This window comes from Microcaecilia unicolor, chromosome 3 (assembly GCF_901765095.1).
Source record: "Microcaecilia unicolor chromosome 3, aMicUni1.1, whole genome shotgun sequence".
Lineage (NCBI taxonomy): Eukaryota > Metazoa > Chordata > Amphibia > Gymnophiona > Siphonopidae > Microcaecilia > Microcaecilia unicolor.
In genome coordinates, this window is record NC_044033.1 from 53,133,240 (window position 1) to 53,156,915 (window position 23,676).

The window sequence follows — 23,676 nt, forward strand, 5'->3', positions numbered from 1 at the left end:
TTGGGGAAGGGGAAGGGGAAGGGCAACCCCCCCCCCCCCCCACACACACACACATACATATTTAGAATGACGGCATTTACTCACCCATGTGCAAACACACACACTGCCATAACGTTAATCTTATCTTTGGTGGCGAGGATGCCCAATCTCTGCCAGTGGACGAGATCTGCTGCCCGAACGCCTTAGCAAGAAGAAGTCAGCAGCCTCCCAGGCGATGACGTCTGCAGTTTTCACACATGCTCAGTTTGTGCAGATATCAGCAGCTGGGAAGGAGGTCACTGGCTTCTTCCTGTTGAGGCAACAATGAAGCTGTTCGGCCAGCAGATCTTGTTCACTGGTGGGGACTGTCATCCCCCCAGCCATTCGATATATATTCCAGTTGTGGAGGGGGCCTGAGCCAAAAGTGTGTGTGTGTGTGGGGGGGTCCAGCCTCTCCCCCTCCCCAATGTGGCTATGCCACTGGCTTAATGGAAGCACTGACCGGAGTGTATTAGTTTTTTGGTCACTGCGATTGTGAGACTGATACAGGAAGTTCCATACAGCTATTACACCTTATGACCCCTGATGCAGGCATTTGCCGAAACACGGGCCATGTTGGGTCTTTCAATAAAATCAGCTTCCTCTGATGTTGGCTCCACTTTATTGTCTCACCTGTGTTCCTCTACACTGTTGCTGCCTTTACTCCTTCACTCAGGCAAGAGCTTATGTCAATCAGATTTTTAAAAAACTCTTCAGACAAATATCTAAGGTATCACATGCAGAACTCATTAATCTTTACTATCAGGTGGAGGATTTTTTCCCCCTCATTCCTTTTCCACAAACCACTAGCAGGAACACCACACCATTCTAATCAGAAGTAGGAGGTCACGAAGGGCCCAGTGACTATCAATCCAAAAGAAGATACTTACACTGCATATAGCATATACACAGGATATCCTATACTTACAGAAATGCCAAAGCCTTCCCATGTGTGTTGCAGCCGGTAGCCCAGGAGGGTATCATGGATTGGAGGTTGCAACCATTCTACTTTCAGTGTAGACGAAGTCTCATTCATTACCACTGTGATACTCAGTGGCGCAGGAGACGGAGCTGAAAACAAATGTGAACTGTAAACATGTGGCAAAAGCAAAAAATTATATACAGCACATTTTTGATCCAGAATAATTTTATAAAGGGGAGAGCAGTTTTCAATAACCCACATTATTTGTAATGTACTGGATATGTACATTGCAGTCAATTTTCAAAGGGAAAACACATGTTTCCTTTTGAAAATTTCCAAGTGCAAAATATGCACTCTAAAAGCACCCACACAGGGCTGGATTCTGTATATGGTGCTGAAAGTCAGGTGCCAGAAAGATCTGCGCGAAGCCTGTGTTCTATACAGGGCACCTAACCTTTAGAGAATTCTAGTACATCGTGATAAAGGTCTTTTTCAAGACTATATTTTATCAACCATTGTTTACTCTTTGGTGATTTAATATACATTATATGAAGACTCCTGAAGCAGGCTCACTGCCAAAACACAGTGCTGTGTCGAGTCTTCAACAATAAACGTGTATCATTCTTTGAAGTCTCCTCATTTGTTCCTGGTCAGCCTGGTCGTTTTCCCACTCTCTCTTACTCCTGGCTTATTTATCGTGGGACCTCAGTGTTCCTCTGCCCAGGCAGACTCACACTGCCTAAATTTGGGAACACGCGGGAAAACTTAGGTGTCATGTTATAGAATAGCGCGAAGAGGAGATCCGCTCACAACTCCATTTAAGTGCTCGTTAACTCCAATTAAGTGCCTAACTGGTGCTTATTATTGTCCATTAATCAACTGAGTTGCACATTTGTCCGAGATCTGTGCGCAAAGTCCAGTGCCAAACTATGGGTGACCTATATATAATCCGGGGGATGGGGCAATTCTTTAATTTTTGGCACCTCAAGTTATGTGTTTCGATGCCGCACGCGACTGTTATGTTAAGATATTGTTGATGTCTTAGATGTTTGTAATAGCTGGGAATGACCAGTTTTTATTATTGTTATCTGCTGAGATCTGTGAGGTTGTTGCACAATATAAAAATAAAGTGTTATGTAATATTATAACGGCATCTTGGTGCCAAGATTACATTATAGAATGCCAGTGTAAGTCACCATTGACGTACCTACATTTAGGCAGGCCCAGATGCCGTGTCTATGGCTGTTATGTTGGTGTACCTAAGTGTGCCATGCAGTGTACTAGGCTGCCAGAAGACCAACACATCGGCACCTCCTGAATAGAAGGGGAGCGATCCTCTCGGCGCCAACGCTTCTCGGGTGCCGATTCCCTCGACACCCCAGAGCTCCCGGCACCGTGTGTCGAAGGAGAACTATGACAGTGCTTCTTCGCCTTCGCTTGACGCCCGTCATCGAGACTCCTCGGTACCGGAGGACGTGGAATCCTCACGGCTGGGTCTGATGAAGGTCGGTCCCGGGGGGCCTGCATAACAGGAGGCCTTGAGGCAGGTGGAGACCCACTCGATGCCTCAATGCTCCCAGCGTGAATTGGTCTTTCAGCAGCCATTACCTCCGCTCCCGAAGTTGATGCTTCCCTCGATGTCGATGTTGAAGGACCGGACTGAGCCCCAAAAAGCTTTTCTCGTTGGGCTTCTCGAGACGTTTGGGTCCGTTTCTTCATACGAAGACACGGACTGCAAGCGGCTGGGCTATAGTTGGGCCCAAGGCACTGGATCGGTACCTGAGATAGTCCGGTTGCACCAAGTACAACATTTGAAGCCGCTGGGTGTCTTTGATGACATGGAAGGAAAAACGGCTTCAGCGAAATCAAAAGATGCGATTGTGCCTGACAAAAGAAAAAGGGCACAAAAATAAGGGAATAATCCGACCGTGCAGCCTAAAAACCGGCCGTGACAAAAAACAACGGAAACTTGAAAGGGGACAAAAACTAAAAGTACACTACGGGCACTTTTTTTTTCCCCCGAGACAATAATAATAAAATAAAATAAAAATTAGGAGAAAAAGGCAAAAACTCAAAGACTTTCCTGGGCATGAGAGGAGCGCAGAAAAAAACTACCACACCTCAACGCAGTCCGCGCGTGCCCATGAATGTAGTTGCAAAATACCACAGAAAGGCGGTATATCAAGAACCATTTCCCTTTCCCTTTATCTTGCTGCACCATATGCCTGGAATATGCCCTCATCCAAACTTGCTTCTCACAGGTCTCCCACTTAGCCATCTCTCTCCTCTTCAATCTGTTCAAAATTCTGCTGCAAGACTAATTTTCTGCCAGTGTCGTTATGCTCATATTAGCCCTCTCCTCAAGTCACTTCACTGGCTTCCTATCCGTTTCCACATATAGTTCAAACTCTTCTTATTGACCTATAAGTGCATTCACTCTGCAGCTCCTCAGTACCTCTCCACTCTCATCTCTCCCTACATTCCTCCCCGGGAACTCCGTTCACTGGGTAAATCTCTCTTATCTGAACCCTTCTCCTCCACCGCTAACTCCAGACTCCGTTCCTTTTATCTTGCTGCACCATATGCCTGGAATAGACTTCCTGAGCCGGTATGTCAAGCTCCATCTCTGGCCGTCTTCAAATCTAAGCTAAAAGCCCACCTTTTTGATGCTGCTTTTAACTCCTAACCCTTATTCACTTTTTCAGAACCCTTATTTTATCATCCTCACTTTAATATTCCCTTATCTCTTGTTTGTCCTATTTGTCTGTCCTAATTAGATTGTAAGCTCTGTCGAGCAGGGACTGTCTCTTCATGTTCAAGTGTACAGCGCTGCATACGTCTAGTAGTGCTTTAGAAATGATAAGTAGTAGTACTTCTACGGTCTATGCCCTGATTGTGACTGAATAGATAAGGATGGGCTAGAGTGTAAACTCGGGTATACATATAAAGTATCACATACCATGTGAATGAGTTTATCTTGTTGGGCAGACTGAATGGACTGTACAGGTCTTTATCTGCCATCATTTACTATGTTACTATGTTATTATGTAAGTGTAAAGGATCATGGATTTAATATAGTGCCTTTCTGCAGTACATCCAAAGCAGTTTACATACATTATATGCAGGTACTTTCTCTGTCCCTAGTGGACTCACAATCTAAGTTTTTGTACGTAACTAAGTGACTTTCCCAGGGTCACAAGAAGCTGTAGTGGGAACTGAACTTGGCAGGTTCTCAACCCACTGCACTACACTAACCATTAGACTAATCCTGCACTGGAAACCATTAAGTGGAGTGTAATGAGGAAAAGTGGACATGCTAAACATATACTTCTGTTCTGTGTTCATAGAAGGAAATTCAGGAGAAGAACCATGGTAGGCTGACAAAGATCTATATGGGAATAGAACAGATGTTTCACTGTTCACAGAAGAATGTGTTTATGATCTACTTGAAAAACTGAACGTGGACAAAGCCATGGGGCCAGATGGGATACATCCCAAGATATTGAGGGAGTACAGAGAGATACTGGTGGGTACTCTTAAAGATTTATTTAATAGATCCTTGGAGATGGGAGAAGTTCCGCGGGAAGCCTCACTTCGGTGGTTGGAAAACTAATGGAGAAGCAGCTGAAGAAAAGGATAACAAACTTTCTGAAATCCAATGAGTTACAAGATCCGAGATATGGTTTTACCAAGGGAAAATTGTGCCCAACAAATCTGATTGATTTCCTTGACTGGATAACTAGAGAATGGATCGAGTATATGCGGTAGTCTATTTGGATTTCAGCAAAGCCTTTGATACAGTCTCTCACAGAAGCTCATGAATAAGCTGAGTGGGCTGAAATTAGGACCCACAGTGGTGAACTGGATTGGGAAATGGGAAACTGTTTGGCTGACAGAAGTCAGAGGGTGATGGTAAACGGAATTCATTTCCAGGACAGAAAAATGAGTAGTGGAGTACCTCAAGGATCAATATGAATCATCTTTCCTCTTTCTCCCTCTTGCATAAATCCCAGTCAAGCTTTTGGTTTTGTTATAGTACCGAGACAGTCTTGATCACTTTAGTATTTGATTTTAGGAAAGCAATCAATCTAGGTTTTAAGGGGCCCTTTTACTAAGACACAGTAAAAAATGGCCTGCGGTAGTTTGGACGTGTAAAATTGGTATGCGCTGGGCCATTATTTTTACCGTGGCTGGGATAAGGGGTGCTTTTTTATTGGGCAGTAAATGGCCACGCACTAAAATTAAAAGTAGCACGTGGCTATTTACTGCCTGAGCCCTTACTACCACCCATTGACCTAGCAGTAAGGGCTCACGTGCTACTCATGTGGTAATCAGGCAGTGTGCGCCAATGTGGCCGTGCTGCCGATTATCGCCGGAAATGTCCCCCATGGTAGAAAATAGAAAAATATTTTCTACCACAAGAAACAGCATGCACCAACTTCAAAATTATCGCCAGGTGCCCACGCTACCCTGGCGGTAGTGTCAATTTAGCACGCATTAGCCCTATCGCTGCTTAGTAAAAGGGCACCTTAGTTTTTAGTGATGCAGCTTGATATGTCAAGTACCTTCGACCTTGTTGATCATGAGTTGCTTTTAGACCTGCTGAACCAATTCGGACTGTGTGGGAAGGTTCACCAATAGTTCCACAGCTTCCTAAAATCTAGATCCTATCAGGTTGTCAGGTTCTCTCTCACCATCCTGGTCTCCTCACTGCAATGTGCCACAGGACTCGCTGCTATCTCCAGTCCTATTCAATGGTATGTTGGCTCCGTTAAGTGAAAGACTGGAGGAAGTGGGGTTCTGCACTTTCATATATACGGACAATGTCACAATCTATATCAATTTGACTGGTCGTCCAGAAACTGTCCCTTAGATTAGGCATGGTCATGACTAGTTGGGAGTCCTAGGCTCCCAAATTTAAATTTAAGTTAGAGATAAGACTAAATTTCTTGTGGTAACCAACCCCTTTGACTGTATCGTATATAATAATTTTACCATTGACAATGCGTCCTACCCCCTAGACACTACGCTTAGGGTACTGGGTGTATTAACTGACAGTCACCTCATGTTCAAGCCTCAGGTTTCCTCAGTAGTGAAAGTATCCCTCGGGTCTCTTTGAAAGCTGAGGAGAATCAGTTCATATTTCTCGCCTTACATCTTTAGATTGCTAGTTCAATCCTTGGGTTTTTTTTTAATTTGTTTATTTATCATTTATATATACTTTACAAGTTTCAACACTTAGCAGAAAAATAATGCAAATGGTTATGTTATCACAAGGAAAAAAAAAAGAAAGAGAAAAAACATTTTCACTTATAGGTATAAATTCCTCATTAACATCATAAAAGTCCACAAACTCTGGAGTTCAATAACCCAACTAGGGAGAACAAAAAGGAAAATATTATAACAAACTTAGATCAAGTCAGAAGCGTTTACAAGCTAGTTACAACAACTTCTTGAGAAACCTTTTTTGATGTAATAAACGAGGATAATTGAGAAGGTTCAAAATAAACATATTTTTCAGTTTGATACAAGACCAAGCACTTGCAGGGATACTTTAAATAAAAATTTGCTCCAAGTTGCAAAGTTTCCTGTTTCAGTTGTAGAAATTTCTGTCTACGTTTTTGTGTCTCACGTGCCAGGTCTGGAAATATTCGTACTAGAAGACCTTTAAATAGTTTTCCTCTTACTTGAAAAATTTTTTTCAATGTCCAGACCTTGTCTGTGAGTAACGCAAACGTTACTAATAAAGTGGATGGCACAACTTGTTCCGAATCGGATGTTTCCAAAATGGCCGACAGATCAAGCGCCTGATTACACACTTGAACTTGAGGGTTTTTCTCCATCTTTAAGGGAATGTAAAAGGCATGTGACACTGGTGGAATACAATCTTCAATTATTTCAAAAATTTCTTTATAATAAATCTTCAGCATTTCCCTTGGGGAAATCATAGGATGAAAAGGGAAATTTATAAGGCGCAAATTATTACCACGTAAAGCATTTTCCATAAACTCTGACTTCCTCCTCAGGTTCACTAAGTCCTTAACCATCGTGGTTTGTACTGATTGTGTCTGTTGAAGTTCCTTTTCCACCTTATTTACCCGTGTTTCCAATGATTTTATTACAGTGTCCATTTCTTTCACTTTCCCTTCAACCACAATTATATCTTCCTTCATTTGCTTTATTTGAGGGCATATCGCCTTACCGAACTCTGCTATTAACATCCAAAGACTGTCCAAGGTAAAATCCACAGGTTTTCTTTGAAAAAAAGTAAATAAAGTATCTGCAGGCTCACCCTTTTGTTGAAGTTCCGTCTCAATTACTCCCCGTCCCTCCTCAGTAGATCTCAATGTGGTGTGTGCAGCAAATACATCCGATTTAGGTGGAATAGCCTCCCGTCCTAAGGATCCCGTTACCACTTCGGAATTCGGGTCCAATGGGGCCGACATCGGCGAGCTGCTAAACACCGGCTGGGGAGGTGGTTCTCTACCGTCGGGACTCAAGGTAGTTTCCAGCCCATTACTCCTTCCGCTATCTCCAGTCGCGGGTTGAGTTTGCAGGCCTCCCTCTGACGGAATCGTCAAGCTTGCTGCCCTCTGCATATATTGTGTAATTAAACCCGTAGAGGTTATTCTCTGCTGCTGGGAGGCAGCAGCCGCAGCAGCTCTTCCTCTCCTCTTCGGCATGGTAAGGAAAACATTTTTTTTTTTAGGCAAACGCAGAGGAGCACTCAAACGCGTCTGTCTTAATCGGCAGCCATCTTGAACTCCCGATCAATCCTTGGTTTTAACTCAATTTGGTTACTGCAGTTCCATCTATGCTGGATGTAAAAAGGGTATCCTAAAATGACTACAAATGGCCCAAAATACAGCAGCTAGGCTTGTCCTCAAGATGTCGCGTTTTGATAGAGCCACTCCATTATTATGCAAGCTGCAATGGCTGCCCATTAAAGCCAGTATTATTTTTAAATTATGTGTTTTTGTTTTTCAAATATTATATGGGATGACACCAGATTACATTCACCTACGCAGTATAACCTCTGGTTCCAGGGTCTACCTTAGACTTCATCTTCCAGATTGCAAGAGAGTGCACTATAAGTCGGTTCACTCCACCGACGTTAGTTACCAAGATGCTAAGTGGTGGAACTCACTGTCAATGGAAATCAAGAGTCAGCCTGATTACTTGATATTTTGCAAAAGACTGAAAACTTTCCTTTTTGAGAGTTTTTTCCTTTTCGAACCCAGACGTTTTTCCTTTTTGAAAATGGCTCTAAGATGGACTTTGGGGGGAGGGGGGGAGGGGCCATAATGAGAAAAATGTCCCAATTTGGACTTGGACTTCTTTTCAAAAATCCCTTTCAAGTTATTATCTGAGATTAGAGGATATCTGAGCTGGCAGAGAGACCTGGAAAAGAGGCAGTTGGTTAATTTGCTGAACCTGAAAAGTGGTTGAGTTCTGAGAGATGCCTACTTCATCTTTTGAAGTTCCTATACACCAAATTGCAAAACACTAAATAAAGGGAAACTATTCTGATTGTTATGGGACCACTCCATGGAAAGTGCCAGCTCAAAAGAACATACAAAGAGCCAATACCGGGACAGACCAAAGATCCATCAAGCCCAGCAACCTGTTTCTAACCATGACTAATCCAGGTCACAAGTACCTGGTGATCCCACAAGAGTAAAACAGATTTCATGCTGCTAATCCCAGGAATATTTACAAATGTCAGAATCAGATCCTTCAAAAAGGCTTAACTGCTATTCCATGGTAAGTACATTCTAAATTTATATTAAAAAAAAAAAAAAAAGCTTGTAAGACTTAAATAGCACAGGCAAAAGGCCAGTTTTGATGGAAAAAAATTCTGGGCAAAGAGAAAACAAGCATTTTCAAATGATATTCCTACTGGAATATCGTAACCACTTGTAACCACTCGCCTCCACCTACCCTCCTCTCCTCCTTCCTATACACATTAATTGATTTGATTACTTAATTTTTTGTCTATTAGATTGTAAGCTCCTTGAGCAGGGACTGTCTTTCTTCTATGTTTGTGCAGCGTTGCGTACGCGTTGTAGCGCTATAGAAATGCTAAATAGTAGTAGTAGTAGCAGTGGCGTACCAAGGGGGGGCGGTGGGGGCGGTCCGCCCCAGGTGCACGCTGCTGGGGGGGTGCCGCGCGCCGGTCAGCGTCGTTCGTTTCCATGCTCCCTCTGCCCCGGAACAGGTTACTTCCTGTTCCGGGGCAGAGGGAGCATGGAGACGAATGATACTGACCGGCGCGCGGCACCCCCCCCCCCCCCCCAGCGACGTGCACCCGGGGGGGGGGAGGGGGTTCTTTCGTCGGGGTGGGGGGTGTCCTTTCGCCGGGGTGGGCGGGACACATCGGCGATCCGCCCCGGGTGTCAGCGCCCCTAGGAACGCCACTGAGTAGTAGTAGTAGTAGTAGTGGAGAAAAACCAAAGCAAGGGAACTAGTTCAAAAAGTAAGAGTGGAACCAGAGCAAGCTTTAAACTGAATAATTAAACAGAAGCATGCCTTTGACACATGGATGTAGAGAGGGGGACAGCAAGAGGGGGCATTTGTCCCCCATGGATTTCTTAGCCACTGACTGCTGCCTGCTACTGTGTCACCCTTCTTATTAATACCTGCTCTATAGAAAACTCTGCTGAGTAATGCAAAACATTATTTTGCCCACCTCTCCTTGGAGAAATTTCTCCCTACAGTACTGCTTTGATAGCAATCAATTACGTGACTGATAATTTTCCATTAGTTCACAGTTTCTTATAAAGTAGGTTTAATTTTGTTACCTATAATCAGCTGACAATTGCAATGTGGGTGTATATGATTATTTTTAAACAGAAAAGATTTTCAAGGTATTGGAGTTAGACAATACAAACAAATTAAATCTCAGTTCATGCCAGCCTTACCAGAAGAATTTGCTCTAACAGTACAGAGAGAAATACCCATGTTAAGAGAATTCTCCTGTACCTGAATAGGTGGCTAAAATGTCAATCAAATAGATTCTTACATTTTGCTTGAGTTGAGTTTTCACCAGAGCAGAAAAATGTACTTAGAAAACAAGGTTTTGACAGGTTAGATTCTGAGCCTTCCCTTCATTCCTTTCTAAGTTACCTACCTCTTTCAGTGGTGTTGACCAGAATCCAGACACTTTCAATAGACCAACCTACTTCATTTCTGCAGGAAACACTAATGTTATAACTCATCATAGGCTGCAGCTGTTGGATCTGGTATTCGGAAGGTGGCACAGAAGTGTTAAAAATCATAACAGACGTGTTGCTCAATGGATCACCTTCTCTGACCTGCAGAAAAATAACATTAAAAAGTCTAAAGGACTGAAGAAAGGTAGAATCTTTAGTGCATTATACAAAGAGCATTGGCATGTTTAAAATGTGTTCATGGGATTGAACTAAATCAGTGGTTCCAAAACCTGATCCTGGTTGCACCCCAGTCAGCCATGTTTTTAGGATATCCACAGTGAATATTCATGAGAGAGATTTGCATGCACTATCTCCACTGCATGCAAATCTCTTTCATGAATATTCATTGTGGATATCCTGAAAATCTGACTGGCTGGGGTACCTCTAGGACCAGGCTTGGGAACCACGGGACTAAACACTAAGGATGTGATGTGTAAGTGGGCACCTCTTTTAAGAAGCCCCCATGTCACGTGGTGAGCACCTTATCTATATCAGCACCTAGGTGCCGAGATGACGATATAAAATACTGGCATAACCCAGTATCAGGAAGCCTAAAATCTAGGCGTCTGCAGTTACACCAACCACAGAAGCTGTGGCTACCAAAATGGTGCAAAGGCGAGGTATTTATTTATTTATTAGGATTTATTTACCACCTTTTTGAAGGAATTCACTCATGGCGGTGTAAAATAAGAATAGATCAAACATGAGCAATAGGCAATTACAGCAGTAAAAATATTCAACAAACAATACAAAGTATGGCATGGTATACTACTAGCAATGACAACACAATACATAATAGAACATTATAATTGATAGTGAAAGGTAAGGCAAAGTTGTAACATGTAGATGGGTAAGAAAGTAGGAGGAGTTAGAAAGTAAGGTGACTGATTTGAAGCAGGGGCATAGCCAGACTTCGGTGGGAGGGGGGTCCAGAGCCCAAGGTGAGGGGGCACATTTTAGTCCCCTCCGGCGCCGCCGACCCCCCGCCATTTCTGACCTCCCCAAGCCGCCACCACCACCTTTGACCCCCCCCCCCCGGCACCAACCCTCCCCTGCCGCCGCTGTGGGGGAACCTTTGCTGGCGGGGGTCCCCAAGCCCCGCCAGCCGAAGTCCTCTTCTCCGGCGTGGCCGCATTGCTGATCTGCAAGGGCAGACTCACAGAAACAGGAGCCTGTCCTTGCAGATCAGCAACGCGGCTGCGCCGGAGAACAGGACTTCAGCTGGTGGGGGTTGGGGAGCCCCGCCAGCAAAGGTACCCGACGGCGGCGGGGGAGGGTTGAAGGGGGGGGTGAAGGGGTTGGTGGCGGGGGGGGGGGGGCAGGGTCAAATCTATGGGGGCCCATGCACCCGTGGTCCCACTTAGCTATGCCCCTGATTTGAAGAAAGTTGCACATGAGGTCAGAGAGATGGTTATTATCTCAGCTAGGCGTAACTTACAGTATTATGTAAGTGGCAGCACCATATGCCCCATCCATGTGAACATTCCTCTGCATCTATGCACAAAGGGGTTCTTTTACTACAAATGGCCTGCGCTAGTGTAGGTGCATGTTTTGGATGAACGCAGGTCCATTTTTCAGAGCGCATGGAAAAAAGGTCTTTTTTTTTTGCCGAAAATAGATGTGCAGCAAAATAAAAATTGGTGCGCGTCCATTTGGTGTCTGATACCTTACCAGCATCCATTGACTTAGCAGTAAGGTCTCACGCATTAACCAGGTGGTAATCATCAGCATGCAAACACTGCCATTTACCTCCTGATTAGCGCAGTGCGCCAGAAAATAAAAAATATTTTCCAGCACATGTAAAAATTTGAATTACCGCCCGGGGCACGCAGTAGCTGGACGGTATTTCTAATTTGATGCGCGCTGCACGCACCTAGGTACCTAGGTGTTTCAGTAAAAGGGCCCCTAAGCCACTTACACATCCCCTTACAGAATAGCACTTAACTGTTTTGCTGCCACTTACTCGTTAACACCCTGATTCTATAAAAGGTGCCAGATCGTCAAGATCCTACCTAAACATACACTACCCAAATTGCAAAGGACTGAAATACAAAACAACTTACGCAGCCGGCTTCTCCTATGTAAGCGCACAACTATGGAATGGGCTCCCAAAAGCTGTGAAACAATCCACGACCACTTGAACTTCAGGAAATCACTAAAAACCAACCTCTTCAAAAAGGCCTACCCCAACGACCCCACATAACCTTCTTCACCTACCAACACAGCATGACTATGATCGAACAGGACATCACGCAATCTTCATCCATTCCGACCCTCCACTTATACCTCATACGATCACTATACAACTTTGTATTTGTTATCCACCGACTGGGCAAACGCCTTTGACGGTACTATGTAAGCCACATTGAGCCTGCAAATAAAATGCGGGGTACAAATGCAACAAATAAAATAAATAAATAAATAAAAATTACATGGCAGGGGGATCGTAATCTCTTCGAAGGGGGGGGAGGAAGGGAAAGGGAATTAGAATCAGGGGGGTGGGAGCACCTGTCTTATGTGGGTCCCAGCTGAATATCGGTTGGGACTTGCATAAGATCTGTTGGCCAGCACATACCCTCATGGCCCCAGATATTCAATGCCAGTGGCGAGACATGGCCTAATATTGAATATCGGGACTTAATTCAGCCGGCGGCTGCCAGCATTTTCAAAAAATGCTGAGCACGCTGGTTGAGCAGTAGTTGTATTTCTAGATGATAGTTTATCTTTCAAGTTACACCTTTCTTACATATCCAAAAAATGCTTCTTTAAATTAAGGATGACTTGTTCAGTTAAGTCACTATTCTCCCAGAAAGCTCTGCAAACAGTAATACAAACACAAGGGAAATCTGACTAATAGTTTGCTCAAGCTGGAAAAAGTGAAAACAATTCCCATTGAAAGGTGAATATGCTCTAAATATTACTTTTATTGTCTGACTCATGTTTCCAACAGGTGAAAAAATTAATTTCACAACTGCAGAGGAAGTACATTCCGCAGGCTGGTCTTTGGAAAAGAAATGAAAAGCAGCTGCTGGTCCATAGTGTCAATCTATTTTTACTTCTCTCACACACAAAACATCTGCACCCACTTCCCTTATTACCAGTGCAAAACTTAAATCACAGCAAACCTTTTTTTGTTGCCATTTCCTGAAATAAAAGGGTAACAATTTCAACCACAGTCCTCATTCTGAGGCCAGTGAATTATTCAAATCATTTGTTAGGGATAACATTTCACAAAACAAATATGGACTTCATATAAAAAAATACTGATTATCATTTTATTTTCCTGGAGTCTTCAAACCCAACATCAGTGATAAAAGACTGACCAGCTTATAATTGAAAAAGAAAAACGCCTATATTGCGACCCAAATCAGGAGATAGACGTTTATCTCACAAAAACGAATAAAGCAGTATAATCGAAAGCCGAATTTGGACGTTTTCAACTGCACTCCGTCGCGGATGCGGACAAAGTTGATGGGGGCGTGTCGAAGGTGTGGTGAAGGCGGAACTGGGGCGTGGTTATCGGCCGATCAGAGATAGGCACCTTTCGCCGATAATGGAAAAAAAGTATGCGTTTTTAACGAGAATTTAGGGCACTTTTCCTGGACCCTGTTTTTCCACGAATAGGGCCCCAAAAAGTGCCCTAAATGACCAGATGACCACTGGAGGGAGTCAGGGATGACCTCCCCTGACTCCCCCAGTGGTCAGAAACCCCCTCCCACCACAAAAATATGCCGTTTCACAACTTTTTATGTTCACCCTCAAATGTCATACCCACCTCCCTGGCAGCAGTATGCAGGTCACTGGAAAAGTTATTAGGGGGTGCAGTGGATGTCAGGCAGGTAGACCCAGGCCCATCCCCCCCCTCCGCCTGTTACACTTGTGCTGGTAAATGGGAGCCCTCCACACCGCCCCCCAAACCCACTGTACCCACATGTAGGTGCCCCCCTTCACCCCTTAGGGCTATAGTAATGGTGTAGACTTGTGGGTGGTGGGTTTTGAGGGGGATTTGGGGGGCTCAACACCCAAGGGAAGGGTGCTATGCACCTGGGAGCTTTTACCTTTTTTTTTTTTTTGTAAAAGTGCCCCCTAGGGTGCCCGGTTGGTGTCCTGGCATGTGAGGGGGACCAGTGCACTACGACTCATGGCCCCTCCTACAAACAAATGCCTTGGATTTATTCGTTTTTGAGCTGGGCGCTTTCATTTTCCATTGTCGCTGAAAAACAAAAACGCCCAGCTCACAAATTGTCGAATAAAACATGGACGTCTATTTTTTCCCAAAATACGGTTCGGTCCGCCCCTTCACGGACCCATTCTCGGAGATAAACGCCCATGGAGATAGACGTTTTCGTTCGATTATGCCCCTCTGCGTATACTTCCAAAATATGAAAAAAAATTTACTTTTCCACGTGTCTGGAAAAAATAGGACCCCTTACATAGTTTAAAAATACTTTGCAATTCTTTAAAGATTTAGAGCTTCTTTTACAAAGCCGCGGTAGTAATTCCCATGTGGCAAATGGTTATTAATCAAAAACTTATAGCTTTATATACTGTTGTAGCATATAAAAAATGCACAAAGTTTATTATTCTTCTCTTTACAAGTTGGAGGTGACAGGGAATCCTGAAGGGACTTTCTATGACCTTTTACTTGCTGAAACAGAAACTTAATTCAAACTAGGCTGTGGTCTTCCTGTTTTGTTTTTTCTAATTTAGAATGTTTTTGCTGATCAGTCTTAGTGCCTGCTAGCAACAGAACAGTGAGTCCCTGTATGAATGATTCCGTCACTTAATTCTTCACAATCTATATTGCTTCCTTCTCCCCATTAATTGAATTCTAACTGGTCCATACTATAAGTGATTTAACTGGCCAGAAATGGCTCCTGGCCAGTTAAATCGCTTGTTCTGGGCTAACCGGTCATTTTCAGCAGCACTTAATTGGTTAATGCCAGTGAAAATGTCCAGTTAAAGCCTATCTCCAAACCAGCTACTTTGGGGGCATTCTGGGGACGGAGCCGGCACTTGGTTGGTTAAGTGTCAAGGTAACCTCATTTAAGTATTTATATACTGCTTAGACCTAAGCAGTTTACAGTTTCATTTTACAGGTACTGGGTCTGTCCCTAGCAGTGGCGTAGCTACGTGGGGCCTGAGGGGGCCGGGGCCCCCGCAGATTCACCCCAGGACCCCCCCTCCCGGCGAACCCGCCCCCGCCGCCGCCTACCTTTACTTTTGCTGGCGGGGGATCCCATTCCCCGCCAGCCGACGTCTTCTCAGTCCTTCCTGCACTTCAATTTGTTTGCTGACGTCCGTCAGACTCAGAGAACGTGCAGGAGGACGTCAGCAAACAAATTGAAGAGCGGGAAGCGACTAAGAAGAAGACGTCGGCTGGCGGGGAGTGGGATCCCCCACCAGCAAAAGTAAAGGTAGGCTGCAGCGGCGGCGGGTTCGCGGCGGGAGGGGGAGCGGCGCCGGGGGGAGGGCTAAAATGTGCCCCCTCCCCCCGGGCTCGGACCCCTCTCCCACGGAAGGCTGGCTACGCCCCTGGTCCCTAGTGGGCTCATAATCTAAGTAGTAGACTTGGGAAAAATCCACAATTCCAGGAATAACATGTATAGAATGTTTGTACGTTTGGGAAGCTCGCCAGGTGCCCTTGGCCTGGATTGGCCGCTGTCATGGACAGGATGCTGGGCTCGATGGACCTTTGGTCTTTTCCCAGTGTGGCATTACTTAAGTACTTATATTGTACTACTGTTGTACCTGGTGCAACAAGTGACTTGCCCAGGGTCACATGGAGCTGCAGAGGGAATTGAACCTGGTTCCCCAGGATCTCAACCCACTGCTCACCATCAGGTAGGAGCGAGAATCGAACCCACTTCTCCAGGTCCTCAACCCACTACACTAAACGTTAGACCATAAAAGTCAGTCCTGTCTTTATACAGTGCCACATAGCCGGTTAAATGCGATGTTCTTTAGCTGGCTCTGCAAACACGGAAATTCAATGCCGAAGTCTGGACATGGCCTGGCACTGAATTTACGGACAAAACGCTGGCAGCGGATATGAAAACACTGAGCACCACAGGCTAAATATCAATCCCTAAGAGGATAATTTGGCATATGTCATTATTTAGGGAAATGCGCATCCAGTGCAAACCATTTAAAACTATTATTTTATAAGAGGCTGAGTGAGTGATGAGCTTTTTATAAAATACACAAAATGCCAAAGAAATATGAGTATTTGGTGCCAGGCATAACAGAATAGGTCCATTTTATAAAGGAAGAAATTTAAATATGCAGCACCACCAGGGCATATGTATAAATACTGGTGTGTGTGTGTGTGTGTGTGTGTATATATATATATATATATATATATATATATATATATATATATATATATATATATATATATATATATATATATATATATAAAAGACATTCTTTTTCTATTTATATTTGTAAGTGTCACCATTTAGATTTATGTGGTAGATTTTTTTAAACATGCATTTCCAGAAGAAGCTGAATAGGGCACTGTCATCTGAAAGTCTCCCCTCCCCAGCCCTCCTCCAAACCCCAGTCCACATATGTTAGTAACATAGTAAATGTTGGCAGATAAAGACCTGCACAGTCCATCCATCAAGGTGGCTAGAGTTGTATCTGGCACTCTGCACAGGTTCCTTTTCTTCATGATTAAACACTAGCATTCTTAATCTCTATCTCTCCCTACCAAATCTGGGGCACAGACTGTAGAAGTCTGCTCAACACTGGTCATACTTCCCAGCTACTGGAGTTGCTATCGAAGCTCACTCCAGTCTTGACTCTAATCTGTCTTTGCATTTACAGGACCCAGGCTGGAGAAACCTGCCCAGTATTGGTCTTACTGTCAGGTAGGCTCACCAGAATACTTATCTTCTTTAATGATCCCCTATTCCCAGTCTCGTGTTCTTTGATCCCTAAATGATCATTGCCTAGTTCTCCCAGGCCCAAAACAGGCTACCCTTGAATCCACCAGGTGCAGAGCTTTCTTCTTTGCTTCACAGTTCCTTTGCAATACAATGCCTCTACTTACACATGCAGAATCATCACTGAGGCAATTTAAAATAGTGATGACGACCTGGCTTTTTACCCTTGCTTTTACCCCTGCTTAGAGGAGTGACGTCCATCTGTCAGGGTTTCCTCTTTTCTTCTTGTTCCCCTTCTATTCCTTTTCCCTTTTCTTGTATGATGAACTACTTACCTACTTCCTCTTTTTCCCCCTAGCTTGACTTTGACTGAATGTCTGAAATTTCTTTCCTATCCAAAAATATACACCTTTTATAACTTTAGATGCTACCTTCTAATATGTATAAGTAGCACCTTTTCTAAACTTGATACTTTTATACAATGTCAGAATCAGGAGATGCAGTACAGGAGACAGATGAGAAATATTGACCCGAATAGGCACCAGATATACATATATGTATCTGACACACACAAATTTGAAGGAGGAGGGCTCTGGGCATGGTTTGAGCAAAGTAAATCTTAAATTATATGTGTATTTGCTATTTTGCAATGGAAATACATGTATATATGTATGTTGGCATGTGCCCCTTCTCTAGCTAACTGCTTATTTGGATTTGGGTTTTGAAGGAATGATTGATGGAGAAGATGTACCAGCAGCAGACTGACTATTAGAACAATAGAGCAGTGCTGGAAGGCCACAGCAGTAGGGGGCCCGTTCTCCCCTAGCTTCCATCTACTTCAATCATTTTTGACAGGTGGTTAAGGGCCCATGGCTCTTATTGCCAGAGGGCCCAGAAAACTGTCAGTCCACCCCCTGAGTTGTCTCTTCTCTCTGGTGTTTAAAATCATCTCGAACCGCAAAAAAAAAAAAAATTGAGCTTTGGAGCTTGGCTTCTTCACTTTGGATGTGCATTTTTGCAAAAATCTGGTACTTTTATGTACAGGTAGTGAAACTTCGACAAGAGTGATGACATTTTTTTTTTCAATCTGTTTTTATTTATTTATTTATTTTTATCAATGGATGAATATTCTGAAGTTATAGCAACATATCAAGAAAGGAAGGAAATATAATCAACGATACATTAAACACTAATGAGACCATCCAATATATCTTTTGTGAGGCACCTAAGGGGGAAAAAGGAGAGGAAGCTAGGGACAGAGGCAGAACAGGCAGTCTGGTACCTGAAGAGCGGGACTACAAAGCCCAGAATCCTGCAGGCGGGAAGGGCAGGCCCCCTAGAGGCTGTAGGCGGACCAGACTCAGAGGAAGGGAGGAGGACTCCAAGGCCCAGCATCCCCTGCGGTGTGAGGGAGAAATGGAAATGGAGGAGGCTGGGAGGTACCAGGTGGAGAACGCTGAGAGAGAGAATGGGGACTGGCTGATGGACACCAATGAGGCAGAAGGGCAACAGCTGAGAAGCCCAGATGGAGATGAATTAATGGAATGGGAGGTTGGAGGAGGGGGAGGAGGAGCTGAGGAAAGAGAACCCATGGAGGTAGCAGAGCCTATGGAGATTTCTGCTTGGGCTCAGGTATCTGGGAGGAAGAAAAAGGACTATATATCTGCTCTGTTCTCCCAGCTGAGACATATGTCTCCGATATAAGGGGAGCAGTTCCTGGAGGAGTGGGGCTATGAGTAGGACTGCATTATTCCCTGTGTTATGAACTCGAACTGTGGGAGAGAAACTGCATTTTTTTCCCTGTGTTTTGGAACTTGAACTGGAGGAGAGGAACTGCATTTTTTTTCCTGTGTTTTTGAACTGGAACCGTGGGTGAGAAACTGCACTCTAGCTGTGTGTGCGAACTGAAGAAGAGGATTAATAAAGGGTTTTGGAGAACTGTCATAGACTGTGTTTTTTGGAGTCTCAAGGGGTTTTCCCCAACCCTAAGGAGCCCGAGGAAGAGCTACCCAGGTGCATTGGAGGAGGGGTACTGACACTTTTCACTCTGTTAATTTTTTTTTTTTGTAAAATGGTTGTCCCCTCTGTATGTGCTTCTAAAGACTGTATTTTCCCTGCAGCCTTACAAAAAGCTCTCTGTTCAGACTACAAATTGTGAACATCCCAACTTGGGCGTCCCTTTGTCTGACCTACACAACCTATACAAAATTGTGTTTAACAATTGTGCTTGATTTATTTATGTAATAGGTCTCATAAATTATGTCATGCCTAAAAATATGCGCAGTACAAGTATAAAAGCTTATTTGTAGAATAGATCTGACTAGCTGGCAAAATTCCACTACAATTATATCTGATATACTCTACTTAATAAGTGGAAATAATCGTGTGTTTTTGGCTGGTTAAGTTTAAGGTGGCCAAAGAAACCCCAGATATTCAATGCTGCGATTGGTGCTGAGCCTGAATATTCAATGCTGGGCTGTTTCCGGTGACTGGCATTGAATATCTGGGGTTTCTTTGGCCACCTTAAACTTAACCAGCCAACTTAATATGCTGCACTGGCCAGTTAAGTTTATAGAGGCCAAAGATAGGCCTGCTATTTAGGCAGTCCAATTTGGCCACTAAACTTAATTGGCAAAGCACTGAATAATCACAGCTAGCTGGTTAAATCGTGTGATATAGTTGGTTAGCCGCTATCTGCCGGATTCGCCTAGAGTTATGCGAGGTTCCACAGGTAAATCTAGGCGTATTCTATAACTACGCACGTAGATTAATTGTTTTAGCAAGCTGCTAAGTGTTAACAGCTCTTAACAAGCAATAATGAGCACTAATTGGCAAAAATTAGAATTTATGAACGTACATGGCTAAGCGTATCCTGTAATGGACTGTGCCTAAATTCTAACGTGCGCAGGCAAAAAGGGGCATGCTTAGGGGTGTGGAAATGGGTGTTTCATGGGCATTCCAAAATCTACATGTGTTATAAAATATGGGCCAATGCGCGTAAATCTATGCGCAGCGATTTACACCAGCTTTTCGTTGTTCTAAATGGATGCGCATTGATTTATTTAGTTAGTTAGTTTGTTACTAGGATTTATTTGCCACCTTTTTGAAGGAATTCACTCAAGGTGGTGTACAGTAAGAACAGATCAAACATGTGCAACAGGCAATTACAGCAATAAAAATATTCAAATAACAATAAAAGTATGGCATAGTATACTACTTCATAACAACAAAACACAGCGGCTATTATACATCAGTTGTGAAACAGTGGATTAATCACGGAGGGGGAGAGGACCTCAGACCAGTGACACCTTTTTAATCAATAAGATTATATCAGTGTAGTCACAAACATATAATCACTGGTCCTCTACCAACCTCCTCCCTCAATGCAATGGTCTCGTTTCGCCAACTGGGGCTTCGTCAATTACTACTTACAATGTCAACACAATATGTAATAGAACATTTTAATTGATAGTGAAGGGTAAAGCAAAGATGGAACATACAGATAGGTAAGAGAGTAAGAAGAGTTAGAAAGTAAGGTGATTAATTTGAAGAAAGTTGCACATGATTTCAGAGATGGTTTAATATTATCTCAGCTAGGGTAGGAGTGGATAAACATGTCCTGCTACAGTATGTGCAGCCCATGTCATTCTTTGCGTGTGTGAGTGAGACTAACAAGATTAGTTACTTCTTCCATTAAAGGACTGGTTGAAGAGCCAAGCTTTCACCTGCTTCCTGAAGTAGAAATAGCCTTGTGTTAAGCGAAGCCTTTAGTCACATGAACTATGCCTAAGTGTATTCTAAATACCGCGCATAGATTTACAAGTGGCATTTAGAATACGCTTAGTCATAATTGCCTAACACGTGGTAGTTTTAGGCGCCATATATAGAATCGGGCCCTATGTGCTATGCGGTAATATTCAGCGGATGTCTTGTCCGCAAGGAAGGTGAGCCCTTAGGTCCCGTAAGGCCCCGAAGGACCTCAAAGGACAGCCGTGCAACCCCAAGTCTTCACCCGCGGCGACCGCCGTTCACCAAGGGTTGAGCCCCCAGCTGCAGGCGGTCAACGGGACTTCAGGAGCAACGGGGTTGACGGACTGACCTGGACTGGAACCAGGATAGAAGCGGGCAGATGGAATAGAGAGTCCACAAACAGGCAGCAGATCTAGGCAGGCAGCTAACAACGTGGTCAGAGTCGGGCAAGAGGTCAAGGCAGGCAGCTAACAACGTAGTCAGAGTCAGGCAAGAGGTCAAGGCAGGCAGCTAGCAGAGAAAACCAGGAAACAGTCCAAAATCAGCAACACCAGGAAATCAACGGAACACAGGAACCACGGAGAATGGCCTCGGGTAACAGAACCTGAAGCAACCTCCTACCTCAGACTCATTCCTTAAATACTGTTCGGCAGTCAGCCGCCCAGCCCCTGTAGACATAGCCGGCCAATCAGAACTTGGTTATCGACGGAACTCTTCTGATTGGCTCTGACCGACCTCCCAGGCGGGTCTATCGTGCTGGCCTTCCAGTCTAACTCCTCTGAGGCGGAGCTTGGGGTTCCCGCGCCCAAGAATGAAGGGAACGCCAGCCATAGCGCCTCGGCGCCATTTCCCTTACTGGCGCAAACACAGCCCCCGTAGCCGGCGATCGATAGTCCGGCAGCCGCGATCGCCGGCCTCCGGCCTCAGACTGGGCGGCCATCACCCCGGCGAGCCCCGGCTCCTCTCCGTGGCCTCAAGAAGGCCGGCCTTCGTCGTGGAGGATGCAGGCTCCTGCTCCCCGCGGAGGAGCAGCCGGAGGGAGCAACGGATGTGACAGCGGAGATAACCGGCTATCTTTCACTGAATATTAGCACTTAGCCAGTTAAGGGTTATTTAACTGTCCAGGAGCCATTCCTGGCTGGTTAAGCAGTGTTGAACATTGGCTGGCTATTGTCTATATAAAACAGGATAAAAATGGGCGCCTTTTTTTGCCCAATTAACCTAGGAGACCTGTTATAAAATTACCCTATGTGTAGCACTCTATACCCCTCCAAAGAAGACAGAAACTTATTTATGAAAAGGTTTTTGCCACAGTTTGGAGCTTACTTAGTATTAGTAACACAGAAGCTAACAGAAAACTAGTCTATTCATTCTAAGCTTAAATTGTTGTTTTCTTTTTATTGGAATTCTTTACCATTAGTTATTAGGAAGGAAACTCAGAATATGATCTTCAGGAGAAAATTTAAAACTTATCTGTTTCAGAAATTTATGTAGTTCTTGATCATTGTTTTATCTATCCTGCTTATTTTCGAAAGAGATCGCCGGACATCTTCCGACACAAATCAGGACATGGCTGGCCATCTCCTGAACCTGGCCAAATCGGTATAATAGAAAGCCGATTTTGGCCAGCTCCAACTGCTTTCCGTCGCGGAGCCGGTCAAAGTTAAAGTGGGTGTTTCCGCAGGGTATGGAAGGCGGGACGGGGGCGTTGTTAAGACATGGCCGGCTTCAGCCGATAATGGGAAAAAGAAGGCCGGCTCTGAGGAGCATTTCGCCGGCTTCACTTGGTCCATTTATTTTTAGGACCAAGTCTCAAAATAGTGCCCCAATTGACCAGATGACCACCAGAGGGAATCTGGGATGACCTCCCCTTACTCCCCCAGTGGTCACCAACCCCCTCCCACCCACCCAAAAAAAAAAAAAAAACCTTTTTTGCCAGCCTCTATGCCAGCCTGAAATGTCATACCCAGCTCCATGACAGCAGTATGCAGGTCCCTGGAGCAGTTTTTTGTGGGTGCAGTGCACTTCAGGCAGGCGGACCCAGGCCCATCCCCCCTACCTGTTACACTTGTGGTGGTAAATGGGAGCCCTCCAAACCCCCCCAAAACCCACTGTACCCACATCTAGGTGCCCCCCCTTCACCCATAAGGGCTATAGTAATGGTGTACAGTTGTGGGGAGTGGGTTTTAGGGGGGATTTGGGGGGCTCAGCACACAAGGTAAGGGAGATATGCACCTGGGAGCAATTTTTCAATGCCGGTTGGTGTCCTGGCATGTCATGGGGACCAGTGCACTACAAATGCTGGCTCCTCCCACGACCAAATGCCTTGGATTTGGCCGGGTTTGAGATGGCCAGCATTGGTTTCCATTATCGGTGAAAACCGATGCCGGCCATCTCAAACCCGGCCATCTCTGACATTTGGCCGGCCCCAACCGTATTATTGAAACGAAAGATGGCCGGCCATCTTTTTCGATAATACGGTTTGGGACTGCCTTTTGCGGTGCCAGCCATATAGATGGCCGGTGCTGTTCAATTATGCCCCTCCATGTGACACAGTGCAGTACTGTATTATTCCTAGAGAGTGGCTAATTTCTTAAACTGTAATCTGCACTGAACTATATTTTAGAATAATAGCAGAATATAAGTGTTTTTATTGTATTATATTATTGTATTCTATCCACTAATTCCCGTTCACACTGCCAGCCTTAGAGCACAAATGTTTACTATCACTCCTTATCCAACAAAATTTTCATCACCCTTCTCTTTGCGCCACTGTCTTGGATAGACTAATAGTTTCTAGGTGTGCAGCGTCTCGCTGATTTCACACTCCTCGATGTACTTATCATAACTTTATGCTAGGCCCAAGGAATGCTGGACGTCCACT

At 44.5% G+C, this 23,676-nt stretch overlaps 1 protein-coding gene across 1 annotated transcript in view; it reads right to left on the reverse strand.

Moving 5' to 3' along the window:
* The window catches only part of MERTK (MER proto-oncogene, tyrosine kinase), a gene marked incomplete at its 5' end in the record, with an annotated part of 146,225 nt that overhangs the window by 67,397 nt on the left and 55,152 nt on the right, over positions 1-23,676 (reverse strand). The window contains 2 exons of the mRNA XM_030194661.1: positions 947-1,089; positions 10,071-10,254. Coding sequence (XP_030050521.1) covers positions 947-1,089; positions 10,071-10,254 — 327 coding nt within the window. The remainder of the gene's footprint in view (positions 1-946; positions 1,090-10,070; positions 10,255-23,676) is intronic.